This window comes from Aulonocara sp. 'chitande type north' Nkhata Bay, linkage group LG2 (assembly GCF_057382095.1).
Source record: "Aulonocara sp. 'chitande type north' Nkhata Bay isolate Kocher_YH1m ecotype deep benthic linkage group LG2, A_spYH_male_GT1.1, whole genome shotgun sequence".
Taxonomy (NCBI): Eukaryota; Metazoa; Chordata; class Actinopteri; order Cichliformes; family Cichlidae; genus Aulonocara; species Aulonocara sp. 'chitande type north' Nkhata Bay.
The window spans coordinates 6,598,601-6,613,601 of NC_141345.1; the positions used below are offsets into that span (position 1 = coordinate 6,598,601).

General features: G+C 45.7%; 1 protein-coding gene across 2 annotated transcripts in view; it reads right to left on the reverse strand.

The window, feature by feature from the left end:
- Positions 1-15,001, reverse strand: part of nfkb1 (nuclear factor of kappa light polypeptide gene enhancer in B-cells 1) — a 30,007-nt gene that overhangs the window by 2,991 nt on the left and 12,015 nt on the right. For both annotated transcript variants that reach the window (XM_086304391.1, XM_086304383.1), the window contains exons 6-18: positions 7,355-7,506; positions 7,114-7,277; positions 6,870-7,028; positions 4,476-4,580; positions 3,600-3,691; positions 3,377-3,515; positions 2,860-2,991; positions 2,638-2,757; positions 2,093-2,254; positions 1,723-1,864; positions 1,520-1,634; positions 1,237-1,438; positions 585-754 (exon numbers count right to left, since the gene is read on the reverse strand). In XM_086304391.1, coding sequence (XP_086160517.1) covers positions 585-754; positions 1,237-1,438; positions 1,520-1,634; positions 1,723-1,864; positions 2,093-2,254; positions 2,638-2,757; positions 2,860-2,991; positions 3,377-3,515; positions 3,600-3,691; positions 4,476-4,580; positions 6,870-7,028; positions 7,114-7,277; positions 7,355-7,506 — 1,854 coding nt within the window. The remainder of the gene's footprint in view (positions 1-584; positions 755-1,236; positions 1,439-1,519; positions 1,635-1,722; positions 1,865-2,092; positions 2,255-2,637; positions 2,758-2,859; positions 2,992-3,376; positions 3,516-3,599; positions 3,692-4,475; positions 4,581-6,869; positions 7,029-7,113; positions 7,278-7,354; positions 7,507-15,001) is intronic.

Consider the following 15,001-nt stretch of genomic DNA (forward strand, 5'->3'; position numbering starts at 1 on the left):
TGTATTTTATCTTTTTTTAAATTGTGTGGGTGTGTTTATTGTGTAGGTTAAGTTATACTGAGAGTTTTGAGCGCTCGTGCATGCTGACGATGCTCAGTGCTCTATCTTCCAGAACATTTCATGTAATTTATGTGTAACTACCGAACCATCCCATATTTTAGACTGACTGTATGTCATAATTTATGTTGCACTCGAGTCCTGCATGTCTCTGCGATCAGTGATTTGTAATTGATCGGAATTTATGGGTTTCTTTCTACCGCCTGTGTGACTTTTTTATTGTGTTATTCTGAAGCACCGTCACACTGCTGAACTAATAAACTTCATAATTATAATAGAATTTAAAATCTTTACAGATGAAAGTTTTGATGCTTTTGTATGCTGACGACATTAAACGTTTAGTTTCACCTGTGCATCACCTGTATGAAAATTCTTTCTCACAGTTGTGCATCTATATGAATGTGTAACCACTTTATTAACGAGATAATGATTTGCTGCAGCTCTGATGCTGAGCCAGCAAAGCCTCAGCAAAGGTCTCTGCTCTGATTGGTTGTTAGCTCCCAGTCTGCCCAATAACCCAGGCGTACCTCCAGCAGCAGGCAGCCCGCCAGCGATACGTTGTCAGTCTCTGTGGCGAGATGGAGGGCCGTTCGGCCACAGCTGCGTTCCTGGACCTCTGCGTTGGCCCCGCCCTCCAGCAGCTCCCTGAGAGAAAACAGCTGGTTGGCCAGAACCGCCAGGTGGATCGCACACAGACCTGCAAACATGTTTACCGATAGGTTTTCAAATGAGATGACAGTAACGATAACGTCTGACACAGCATTGCATAAAACGACACCCCCGCACTGTCTCTTTGACAAAAACAGGAATCTTACAAAAACAGTCGCTGTTACCTCGACTTTCTGATTTTACAGATTCAAGTAGTCGTGCTAACTCGCAGATCGATGACACCGACCTTCATCAAACAACACGAACTCCGCAAAGACAAAACCCTGCTGGAGCCGCACATTTGGTGACGTTTATGATTAATGGACTCGACTGTGAAGCTATTCAGGATATTTCCATTCAGTAACTCTGGGAAGTTTTCAAGGATAATAGGAAGTGTACAGTTGATCAGGCTCTCTGTGACGTGCCCGTGTCTTTGTCTGTTAAACCTGAAAACTCACCAAGACTCATTTCACCTATAATACAAGAAAAAAATGTGTTTTTCTGTGTGTGTGTGTGTGTGTGTGTGTGTACCTGCTGTGTTGGTTTGGTCCAGCAGCTCTCTCAGCTCTCTGTGTTGCAGTAAAAACTGGATCATTCCTTCTCCCTCATGCTGAGCTGCCAGGTGCAGCACTGTGTTGCCGTGACGATCCGTCAGCGTCGGGTCGGCGCCAGCCAGCAGCAGCGCTTCCACTGCCTCCTTCTGCTGCGTGATAACGGCCAGGTGCAAAGGAGTCTGGGGAACAGAGGGAGGGTGCTTTAGCTCCGTGACCTGAAGCTTTCGGCTCTGTAAGGCTGGAGACGACGAGCTCCATACCTGGTACAGGCGGTTCCTCATGTTGAGCACCTCCTCTCCGGGCAGGGCAAACACCACCTGCGTCAGACTCTTCAGCGCCTCCTGCTGGTTGTGGAGAACAGCCAAATGGAGCCCGCTGAGAAGAGAAAAAGGAGCCGTCACTACACGGCCGAATAAAACCTTTTAATGTGCGCACATCTGATCATCACGATGCGTTTACTGACGTGTCTCCGTTTACATCCTGCGCGGCCATCAGGGAGCGCTGTGGAGCCAGCAGGTACGCCGAGTCAGCCGTAACCGAGTACTGAAAGATGGCCTCCAGCAGTCTGCTGATCACCTGATCCAGCTGCTCCTTGGCGTCGAACTCTGAAGGAGAAAGAAAGACTTGATCGGATGTGTGGAACGCCTGAACGCTTCGTAAAAACTGAATTTATCCTGAGCTTTCTGATGCCGTCAGTGTGATCTGAGCATCTTTGAGTGGACCTGGGAGCGCCACGCAGGAAATAATCCCCGGTGTCACCAGAAAGCAGCAGCGTCAGGTCTAACACCGAGGCGGGAAAAACAAACTCTTCCGCCAAATTTAGAATAACTTACCTCTCTCTGCTTCAGGCTCCACACTGACCCCTCCCTCCTCGCTCCTCTCGCTGACCTCCACGGGTTCGGGCCGGGCTGGAGCTCGCAGCACGGCTCCTGATGGCGAGTCGTCGTCCGGGTCGTTGTTGTCACCGTCGTTGTCTGCGGCGCCGCTCTGAGAGGCTTTAAACAAACGGCATTTGTTGTGTTTTCTCAGATGATTTTCAAGTTTTTCCACATAAATTTACAGATTTATAATCTCAGAGATGGAATTTTCTCATAAATGGAGATTTTATAATCTGGTTTATAACTAGATTGTCTTAGATGTCACGTAAATTTCACATAATATCAATAATAATATTAATGACTTCCAAAACTTTACTTGGCTTTTATCCGAGATTACTGAGTCATGATTTATTTCTTCCTCCTAACTAGGTTAAAGGTTAAAAGGTCACGCTCCTAAATCTGTTACTTTATTTGTATTATAGATTATCATAGATTATTTCAACCTCTCCCAGCTCCTAAATTACTTTGAATGGCTCTACAACTTCATCGTAGCTCCTCACCGTGTTTGATCCCTCCTCCACCTCCTCCCATACCCGCTGAGTACCCTGTGGAGAAACCTCCTCCTCCTCCACCTCCTCCTCCATAGTTGTAGGTAGTGAAGCCCTGGTATCCTGGGTATCCTGAGGGAAATCCACCCAAACACAGAGATTAATGATGACATCACATAACGTCACCCTCAGGTATGTGTTAAACCGCAGAGCAGACCAGAACACAGACTCTACCTGTGGATCCAGGTCCTCCTCCAGCAGCCGGACCTCCTCCTCCTCCTCTGTATAGACCTCCTCCTCCATGACCACTGAAGTCCTGGAAGTTGGGTAAAGTCTTCTGCCTCTTCCTCTGCACCTCCTCTTTGTCTAAAAACACACACGTGTTCATGCCATGCTAACCTCTGTGGCATCCCACATTTAAAATCATTAATAAATCAATCATGATGATCAAACAGCAGGGGGCAGTGTTGGGACACAGATACTAAAAACATTAATATAAATATTGAAATTTTCCGCTGCTATTTATTAATGTTTCCAGCTGATTTGCTTGTAATCGTTCCAGTGTTTTTTTTTAAATAATTTGGAGTTTTATTAATTTTCTTTTTGTTGAAAGTGAAAGTAAAATCAGGCTGTGGGGGAAGAAGAAGAGATAAAGGCCTGAGAGGAGTATTAGGAACCTGCAGGTAACGCATTACCTGAGTTGATTCATTTCTGGCCAACTCCAGAGGAAGACCGGGGTCATGTGACCTACCTAAGATCTGGGGGTGGTAGGTGAAGGGTTTAGGCTCGCTGGTCTCGTTGTCGGACTTCCTCTTCAGCTGGACGAACACAGACGTCGGTTTCTGCAGGTTCTGGTCTCGATACTTCGGCGTCTTAAATACAATGGCGAACTGTCGGCGCAGTAACGGGCACAGTTAATGACACTCCCAACACCTGCAGGTCAAAGTAGCAGCTCCGAATGCAGGAATGCTCACCTGTCTGTGGACGTCTGTGGGGGAGAAGTCTCCCAGAGCCTCCCAGGTGAGACCCGAGTCATCCTCCTCATAGAACCGAACCTGGATGTCATCTGCAAACGCAAACATCAGGTCACCATGGTTTCATAGTTCGCTTTCAGGCCTTGGGAGCATCTCTAGCTCAGATGCACTGCATAAAGATCAACCTTTGTTCACGTGGCTTAAAATCAGCTCTCAGATCTTGATCGTGCTAAATCAGAGGCCTGTGATAACCTCAGGGGTAATCCTGGTTTTCACCTTTTGTGCAGTGTACGTCATGGAGAATCATCAACATAACGAGATCCGGACCAGGCTACTGATAATTAATAACATTGCCCCGCTGCTGGAGGCCAGACCACCGTGATCTCAGAGCACATCGGTTCTCTCAGAGAAATCTTGGAAGCGGAGCAGGCGGCAGCCCGAATCCAACTCTTCCTCCTGTGGGATTTGTACGTTGGAGGGGAATTCCCTGAAGCAGGACTTCCTCCAACAGCACTGACACAGCTCCAACCAGGAAAAACTGCTCAGATTCACCTCACTTACACTCAACTGCACGGAAACATCATCAAATAAAGTGAAAAAGAAAAAAATCACTACTTGAGAGACTTTTTAGCAGCCCTTAAAATAACCTGCATGCATGTTTGCTCCGAGGTGCTTTAAAAACCAGAACCAGCCTTCCAAACAGCCGTGCTCATTTCCAGCTGTTTACTGGAGCAGCTCTGCATGCCGTGTTTTAGCTCCTCCCCCTTTGTGCTTCTTCTGACCTCATTATTTTAAATTGCGTCCATGTTTAATATGAGCGTCCCGCACCGCATATGTCAAACAGAAAACAGGAAAAGCTCTGCTCGGAAAGCTCACCTTTCTGGACTTTGTCGCAGAGCAGGTAGACCTCCTCTCCTCCGGTCACGCAGCCGGCGGTCCGATCCATCCTCACGATCTTCAGGTTGGAGGCGTTCGGAGCCTCTGAGGGCGAAAAGAGAAACAGTTGCTGTCAGAGATCTACCTACCCGAGGCTTCCTCAAGAGCTACGCATCTTCAAAGGGGAGGGTTTTTTTTTTGCACCATCACTCTAAGGTAAAGTAACCACACTTTTACATCACTCAAAGGTTTGTGTTCGAGATCAGGGCCAGAAAAGACACCATGAGGGGGTTTTAAGTGTAATTGTAACACAAAGTTACAGGGGCTGTGAACGGGTTCCTGTCTGTGCTGGACAGGCTGAGGTCTTCAAACCACAGCACACTGTAAGATCAAATAGAGGCACTGAGCACGTGTCCACAGATGCTAAAATAGATCACAGACGCGCCGCTTCCCCTAGACAAAGTCAACAGGAAGTTGTGAAGTTTGCAATCACCGCCAGGACGGGGCCTGGTAGTTTAGGTACGTCCATGACTGTGGACAGGTTTGTGAGAGGAGAGGACAGCAGGATTCATACAGAAAGCAGGAAGTGGAAACTGGATGAAAAGGAGCTGAGGTGGAGGTGGGTTTCAAAGCAGCTTGCAGATGCACAGCAAACGCTGGCACGCTGTAGCTGTAACAGGTGATCCACTCCTGCTCACTACTATTACACTGAAGCTGGCCTGAACCCTGAACGCTGCGGGTCTACTGCAACTGGTAAAGGAAAGTCTAGCAATTAAAAAAATGATAAGTCCAAAAACCAAAAGTAAAAGAGTGAAAACTGGCGAATCGAGAAGAGAAAAGTGTGTGAAATGTTTCCTGCCGGTAAAATGAAAGTGCAGAGCGGGGCTGAAACGATGAACTCGGAGTCGAGTTCAGTCCTCTGAGAGGAAGTGCAGCACAGAGAGCGAAGCAGCTTCAGCAGGAAGAGGGAAACGAAACCGAGCGGCCTGACGAGACGCAAGCGCCGATCTTCAGTCCAGAGCGATCCTCCGATTCCGACCAGTCGCTTTATTCAGCTGTTTCTCTACATTTAACATTTTCAAACCACAAATCCAACACATATAAATGACAAACTTCATATACTTTCAACACTTCAGACCGAAACATGGGGCCTGGAGCTGAGGTTCAGTATGTAGGAACCAATGATCCATCGAATCTACGGTCCAACACAAAACTTCACACATGATCATCTGTCAGCGCAGACCAAGACTCAAAGCTTCACTTTAAAACCCGTTTTCATTTTTCTTAAAACTGATCGGAGCAAACTGAAGTAGGCGTCGAGTCCGTGTGCAGCTCGGTCTGCACATCTAACACGTTTCTCTGTGGGCTTTAATTCAATTTGTCGGTGACACCTGCAGGTGTGTGCTCCGACCGGTTGAAGGGTTGTTCACTTTGACAAACACACGGTCAGGTTACAATGACAAGATTAGAGCTGATGAAAGGAAACGGGAAAGTTTTGAGGACAAGCTCCAAATAATGGATTCATTTTTTTTAGTTTTGGCTTTTATGGACAAGGACTCAACCAGGTGGTCTACACCTGTGCCCCAAAGAGCACTAATTTATGAGCAGCTTTATCATTTCAATAATCAACACAACCTTATTAGCATTAGCATTAGCAATAACTTAGCAGGTAAGTCTGATGTTTGTACAGCCGAGATGTGGAACAGCTGACCTGCAGGATTTGCAGAACTTGGAGCATTATGACCAAACCTCACTCTTTTTTTATTGCATGCCTGGTGAGGCTGCAGGCATTTATTAAAGTCAAGGGAAAGAATTCTGTGGGCAACCAACTGCATTACATCCAGGTTGTTTCAGGTCTGTCAGACTCGCAATAATCATCGGTCATTCAGTCGGACATTTCAGTAATGTGAAACAGATCCAACACTAAAGAGAAGTACAGGAAATGGCAGCAAACTGCCTCTGCAAACCTTAATAATCTTCATCTCCTCATCTTTAAGTACACGTGTAAAAAGTCCCGCCACACAAACCGTTTCTCTGTGAGTCGCTCTTCAATAAATCCCCGTTGTAGCATTACACAGACTGTCACTACCTCAGGGACAAAGTGCAGCAACCAGAATCTTATCTCGCACATCTGTAAAGTTTGCTCAGGTTTTAGTTCGAGCTGCAGGTGGAAAAAATGAGACTGAGAGCGACACCGCAAGCAAGCACAAAATGGGACTGAAGCGAAAACGAAACATCTTTCATGTGGTTCAAAGACTCAGGCGGTACCTTCAAAGCAGATCTCACGAGATAAAAACAGTCAAAGTTACACTTTCCTCCGAGCCCTAAACGCATCGTGGACGGACCTGCAAACCTTCCTGCTGGAGGGAGAAGATTAGAAATGCCTGGACTCACTGCTGTCGTAGATCGGCTCGGACACCACGGGCTCGAGCCGCCTGGAGAAGCCGCCGTCGCTGTCGGGGAGGAACGCCGTGAACATGAGCCGAACCACGCTGAGGTCCATCTCTTTGGCCTGAGAAGAGGCAGCATTTCTGATCACACTGAGGTGGTGCTCTGAAGACAGAGAGAGGAGGGCGAGAGTCAACGATGAAACAGATAAAACATCCCGAATTTAAACTTTGTTATGTGTCTCACTCACCTGTGATTTCTCGAGGGACTCTGACCTCCCCCTGAACACTGTCGATGTCGGGGTGGATGGAGACCCCGCAGTTGTATCCCAGCTTGAAGGCCTCGATCATCCGCTCCTCCAGAGTCTTTGCCACGTTCTTCTTCGTCACGTGGAGGATCCCCAGGTTCGGGAAGCTATGAGAAATAAACTGAGCGTCACATACGATCGTTTTACAGGCTTCACTGCGTGTGTGTGTGAGAGAGATGCAGACCTGATGGTGGAGTCTTTGGACTGCAGGTCAGCAATGCAGATTCCTTTATCGCACTGTTTTCCCACCAGACTGTGAGCGTGCAGGTGAGGGACGGGGGTCAGCGCCGTCACCAGCTGGACCACCACCCGGGCCTGACCCTGGTAGTTACAGATCTGAAACACACGCACAGATACCACCATAAATATCTGCAACTTTACTCCAAGACTCACAGTGTTAAGACTAAACCAGGCTCACTATAACCTGCTGTGAGCATCAGTTTAATGTCTGTGAGGCAGAGCAGCAGACACCACTGATGGGACCCTGGATGATCTGATCTCCATAATCCACTGGAGAAAACTTCAAAAAGTGCATTATGGGTAAACTTTCCAGGCTTATATCGGCACGTGGGATCAGCTGATGAACCTACAATTCAATCCCAGACTCGCCTTCCAGCTCTGATATTCTAATATTCTTATAAATCACATCTGAATGTGGCTCCTGGCTGTGAAATGGAGAAATAATGCCGATCAGATCAAGTTTAAGAGTTTTTCTGAATCCTGCAAAGTTCTGGATCACAGAGGGAACTTCATCTGTCATCTGTCGCTGATGCATGAAAATAATCTTTGCCATGTTTTGGTCTTCAAATCAGGAGACCAGCTTATCGCCAACACACTGAGTCTGAGAGGAAATGTGCTTCTGCTGAACCTTAAACAGTGGCTGTGCTGAAGGACGCTCGGTGTGGATTGTTAGAGTCTGTCAAATGAGGGAGAGGTCAGACCGGATGGATGTGGTTTTAGAGAAGTCATTCGGAGATCCAGAGATGACTCACGGTGACAGATTCAGGGCACTTTGGATTTTTCTGCCCTCGGCGCTTCTCTGCTGCGGTTCAGAAAAAACTTTCTCCTGGTACGGATGACTCACGATACCAGCCAAACTTCAGCGGACGCAGTTTCACGCCGCCTCACCTCCTTTTTAACGGATCTCGCAAAGACGTGTTTTCATCCCCTGTCCGAACATCAGACAGAAACATGAAAGCGCGCTGATCTCTATCAGGTGATTACATTAAACAGATTCTGTAAAATAAAAACGAGTCTGAAGCTTATGAGTTTCAGCTGTGAAACACACAGGTGCTCATTAATGCCTCATTTATATCTATATTTATACCGAAGAGACGAGGTTAGAGAAATATAACTGAAGTTTTCCCTGAAGTAAAACCTGCATTTCTTCTAAAGTCCAATTCAGACTGCAAAAGTGAGTCAGTCCCAACTGTACGGGGGGGGCACAGCCTTCCAATTATTTCACAGCTTTTCAAGGAAACCTGCAATAACCATATTTCCAGTGAAATAAAAAAAAAAAACCCTGCACACTTTTAACGAGTGTGCATCCTTCTGTTCCAAAGAGCTGCTGCACCCAATTCAACAGCAACATAGTAACTTATAGAAACCTATAGACACATGTGAAGGCATCGCACTGCCAGCTGGAGCTGATCGATACCTGAGAATACTGCCGAGTCATTAGAGGCGTGGCTGAAAGCTCGTTCAGTCTGAGCACAGCGCACACATCAGTGGAGATTTCGTACAGTGTGAAAGCAGCTAAACTTTGAATGAGCTACGAAACATTTTATCTCTGATAAAAAAAACTTTATCTGTGATCAGGTCAGGATCCTTTTCAAAGTCACATTTAAGACATTCAAGCCTGAATCCAGATAACTGTTCCTGTTCCAGAACTACAAAAACCGAGAGTGCATTTCTTAATCTGCCAAACCAAAACCAAACAATCTGTAAGATTCCTTCAGAGGAAGTAAAACTTCAACTTGTAGCTTTTTCTCTCGTTATGATTTCCTTCACTTTGTCGTTGAGGTTTCTCCACACCCAAAATTAAAAGTTATCTCTCTATCTAATTGCACTCTGAGGTAAACTGAGTTTGCGGAAAGGAAATCTGTTCCCGTTTCTACCGTGCACACACGTGTGCATGTACAAATGATGTTGCTGCAGACATTTGCCTGCAGGAACGTTGCAGCAGTAAATAAACACTAGCCCACTTCCTCTTCCCGGTGCTGTGGGCCACTCGAAGCGCTCTGGCAGACAAACCCAGTTCCTAGAAACACAGCGAGCATTGCTGTCTGATGGTTTCCTGGTTCAAACACGCTCACACTAAGTACCTGAGGTCTCTGACGTTCCCAGCACGGTGAAGCAGCCAAGTGGAGTTTGCAGAGAAGCGCTCAGTGATCAGCCTTCACTGCTCCCGATGAAGCTAAACTGCAGAGAGGAGGGCAGTATGTGCAATGCCAATTCCCATAATGAAACCTGAGCACTCATGTTTATCTAAGCACTGATTTTTACATTTAAACATCTAATGATGGACAATTTGCTCTCTCTTATTTTGAAAGGTCAGCTGATACAACCAGTTAGCCAGTTTCAGCTGCCTCCCGGGTTTTGCAGGGCTGGGTCCAGTCCCCTTTGGAGGACCAAATATTAAACACAGGACCTACACTTCCTGGTGACCCCATATTGGACCACACTGAGACAAAGGGCTTGGTTATTTTACATATTAAATGTCATTGGGAGCGCTTGATTTCACTCATTGGAGCAGGCGTATTAGGAGGAGTTGGTTTGATTTAGTTTAACCTCTGTCTCTTGTGAAGGTCGAGATTTAAGCTTGTGAATGCCAGGGGAAGAGATAATTATTTATTATGTACTCACCTGAAACCTCATCTCCTCTAGTCGAGTCTTTTATAAATAGAAATTCCAAATAAATATAGGGGTGGAGCCATCACAAGTGTAAATGTTCTGCATCTCTGGCAGTAAAAGGCCCTCACTATGCGCCTGTTTACTGTGGATGGCACCATTTTTATTCATCATCCTGCTGCCGTAACAGAAGTTTCCTCAGTATCTATCCATCTGGCTTCTGTCAATCAACGTAGCCACGCCCCAACTCACCCACTCAGTTCAATTTGATTTTATTTATACAGCGCCAAATCACAACAGTTGCCTCAAGGGGCTTTATATTGTAAGGTAGACCCTACAATAATACATACAGAGAAAAACCCAACAATCATATGACCCCCTATGAGCAAGCACTTTGGCGGCAGTGGGAAGGAAAAACTCCCTTTTAACAGGAAGAAACCTCCCGCAGAACCAGGCTCAGGGAGGGACGGGGCCATCTGCTGCGACTGGTTGGGATGAGAGAATCGTTATGAAGAGGGAACCTATCCACAGAGACCAAACCAAGCTGCTCTGTGGGGAATGTTCAAACACTTCCACACCAGCTTTAGCTTTCAGCTTTGGAGGTTTGTCCTCAATAAATATGAAAGACTCTCAGCCCTCATAAAGAAGCAGAAAAGTCAAGTGAGCAGACGTATAACGTCTGATAACCGATGAAAGTGAAGCTCGGGATTAATCTACATCACCACAAATATGAAATGTCATGAACCATCAGGCTGTGGAAAATTCAAAGTGGTGACTCCGAGTGCAAAATGACGACAGTAATTTAAATCCAACAACCGAATGTGTTTTTGTTTCGGTCTCTCTGTACCTGATGAGTTTCACCCGCTGAGGCAGCCTGTAGTCTGTGCAGCACCGCTGTGCGACCACGAGTGAACAACAAAGGGTTAAATATGTCAGTATTTCTGGGCCAGAGTGGGCGCGAACGCAGATATTACACCTCTGGATGCAGAGCTTTCATCTGCGAGCTGAAACTCGGCACCTTTCCTGTTTGTGACGCAACTCCACTTCCTTGTAATTACATGTGGGTGTCAAGGAGAGGAAATTCCCAACAGACATGAAACACAGCAGAGGTGTGTTTGTGTGTGTGTGGTTTGCAGAGAGCTCTCGGACAGGTCCGGGCCAGCAGAAGATTTTGCTGAAACTTCATCTGATGTCAGAAAACTAAAGCGCTCGGAGCACAGATCCGATCCGTGCAGGAGCTCCGAGTGTTTATCGGAGTCTCGAGGAATATTGTGAGGAAAAGCAGCTGTGGGATGAGGTCTGCGTGCAGCTACTGGGGATGTTTGTTTTACGCTAATGATGCCAAAGTTGGTTCAGACACTTAGTAAATCCAAACATTCACCAAGTTGTCCCGGTGTGTGCGCTGTGGCCGGGCTGAGGCAGCGAGAGGGAAAAAAGGGACTGTTCTGATCTGAATAAATAAACTTTCTGAATGAGTTTGCATTTTGCACTCACCGTTTCTACAAGTTTGATTCGCCTGAAATAAGGCCTGTGGTTAACACGCGCTCAGACATTTTCCTGTTTTCTTCTCCAACGTGAGCGCTCCACATTCATCACACACTGCAGGCCGCTAATATTTCTATCACAGTGTTTTTTATTCCGGTGGATTTCATGCATCGAGCATAAATAAAATGCATAAAACACTTTAATGTTGGTATTAAGGAATAAAACAGGCCGTTTCCTCACTTTTTGTTGCAGCTGTTTTTGATTAAACTCAACATCCGGATTCATGAAGCTGAAGCTTCAAATCTGGTTTTATTCTTCAAAACTTTGTGGCATGGATGATCCTGTGCCAGGTAAAGCACCTGTCAGGCTCGATGATTGCCCCAGTGAGTCCATCAGTCGCTGCTTTCAGATCCTCTTGAATAAAACTTGATGTTCATGAAAGCAGGAATGACTCAGGGCACATTGATTTACCTCGTTCCACTATTAACACCATCATCAGTCACAAAAATAACTCGTGGCTTAAGCTGCTTGAGTAGATCTCTGGTAAGTCTGCTCGAGTTTAAAAAAAAAACTTTAAAGTCTTAAAGGTGTATAATGTTCATCACTGCGAGAACCTTAAAGGGAAATTCCAATTTTATCCAGAAAACTTCCTTAGAAATCTTTAAGAAACTACAGGCACGAAAAGTCAGTAGTTTAGAAAAACAAAAACTCTTGTGGAAACTTCAGGGGAACTTCACGAGCACACATTAGAGCAGAGTACGTACACAGAGCATGACACCACGGGACGCAGGCAGTGAAGGTGACAGATGCCTTATCAATTTAAAAAAAAACAGAGAGATGGAGCGGGTGAGTCGAGTGAGTCAGACTAGTCATCGTCCCACTGGTCCTGCCAGAGCTGGAGGGGTTTTCCCACTCTGCAGCCTCAACATGCAAACTCACCATCATCAACATCTCTCTAACACGACCCACAGATCAAACACGGCGAGTGGGAGGAACACTTCCTCATTTGTGTCAGTGACTTCATCTCATTCATGCCTATCGTACACCCAGCTGATGCATATGAGCCCATGTTGTCCTTACGTTACGGCGCTCGGTGTACCACTGGTCACCTTCTGTTCCTTTTAAATGCTTCTTCTCCACACGTAGCATAACGTGACAAACTGAGCATCAGCCAACGCTGAAGCAACAAAAGCTGCAGCTCCTCCAAAGATCCCTCGACTTTAAAACAAAGTCAAAAACCATCGGCTGCTGCGATGACGGCAGAAAAGGTGTTTTGACAACATCAAGTTTACGAGACTGCGTGAATCACTGCCACACAGTAACCACGACTTAGGAAGAAGGAGAAGAAGAAGAAGACGACCAAGAAAGACAAGAATAAGAAGACAATCTTGGGCTTTAGATCAAAAAGATTAAGGAAAAAAAAGAAGAAGAAGAAGAAGAAGAAGAAGACAACCAGGAAGGAAAAGATCAAGCTTAAAAAAACCCAATATGGCGGCAGTCAAAATGCCAGGCGTTAAACCAGCGTTTCCCAAACCAGGAGGTTCTGTCAGAGTTCTACGTCCATCTTTTGTATGTACTCAGTTAAAGGGCAGAGAGCAAAGCGTGACTGAAATAAACTTCTTTTAGCCCATTGTGTCCAAAAATTAATCATTTTTATTCAGATTCTACATCAAGAAAAAACGTGTCCTTCTCAGCTCGTACGCAACTGTTTTGACTACGTACAGAAAACAAATGAGCTCATATGATTTTTTTTTTATAACGAACACTTCCTGTTCTGACCTGTGTCTGAAAGTCTGGATCTCTTTAATCAGCTTTCATATAGTTTTAATGTCAGCGAGACAAAGACAGAAGCAGGAATCTGGGGATTTCCCATGTTTTCTGGTTTGGTCGGAACATGTGGGAGCTTCAGACTCCAAACTAAACATCAACAGAAACAACACGGCAGGAAACTCGAGCTCGTGCGCTTGTGTCAGTCTCATACAGAGCGCGGGGTGGAAACAAGAGCGCCGCGGCTTCTAAAGCCAGCGACGGTCACCTCCAACCAAAACCACAGTGAAACAAAACCAGCCTTCGGCAGACAATAGTAAACACCAGCCTCTCCCCTGCTCACGAGAAAAGACCGTGCAGCTTTGTAACGCCGCTGACACGACGGCTTCACGCGACTCGTTTTGACCTGTTCAAGCAGACGCAGCGACGCATTGTTTAACAGCTGGTTCCTAAATCACAAGTAAGCAGGGGCAAACCCTGCACACTTCCTTTAAATGTGATTTATGCAACTTTTCTCTTCTCTTTTTTTTACATGCTTTAAATACTCAATGCATTATTGCCCACGTGTAGTAAACGAGTAAACGAGACCTTCACTGAGGACTCAAATATCTAAATCACAGGATCCTTAAGACGACTCCCAAGAGAGGTTTGAGTCTATGATATTGTTACGACACATTCATAACACAACATTTTTGTGATTTTAAACTCGTTACAAGTTAATGCAACCCTTTAAGACACGGACGTCAGACTCGTTTCACATCGTGGGCCACATGCTGCCCACTTTGACCTTAAGTAGGGCAGACCCGTGAAACTCCCCTTCATGTCAGCATGAAAACGTCTAACCACACACTGAATCGTCATACAAGAAAAAACAAACACTATTCAGATTACATTAGACAGATTAAGTAGATACTTTAGTCATCCCCAGGAATCCACAAACATCCTAGGTATGCAGTAAATATTCATTAAAAATTGAAAAGTAAAAATACTGGACGTGTCCTCCCACGGTGGAGGTGCCGGTGCTTCCACTCACGTTTCCAGGCTAAAGCACGATATGATCGTCGAGAATATTCCCTTTGAGGCCCGGGTTGTTGTCGCACACAAATCTGCACAGTTGTTATAGTCAGTGGGAAATTGTGCAACACTTTGGTCGCTCTAGTAAATGTTTATGCTCCGAATGACGAGATGACGAGACTCTCTTCAAACCTGCCTTAAATAAGTACTCTCTCATCCCGGGGGATGATTTTAATTGTTGGTTAGACCCAGTTCTGGTGTCCTGCAGGTTTTAGACGCGTCCTTGATCCACCAGAGCTTATTTAAATGGCTAAATTACCTCCTCAACACTTCTTGAAGTTCTCCAGAGGCCTGGTGATGAACTAATCATTTGATTCAGCTCTCGAGAGAGGGACCTCTCACACGTGTACCACACGTATTGGAGAATCGTTTACGCTATCACTGACACTTAATGCCTGCAGCAGGTCCACTCCTGTGCCAATCGCTGTGTAGTTATTTCACACCCACCTACAACGGGATTTCAACTCAACCCTTCTGTTTAATGACAGAAGATGAGATAGGCTTTTGCTTTGCTACTAACTCCTCCCCAGAGACTTCCAGCCTTGTTGTATGGGATGCCTTTAAGGCCAAATTACTACTTATTCAGCAAAAACAAGCCGCTCATGAACAAAATATGTTAATGCAACAGGTTAAACAGACAATTTTTAAAAAGCAT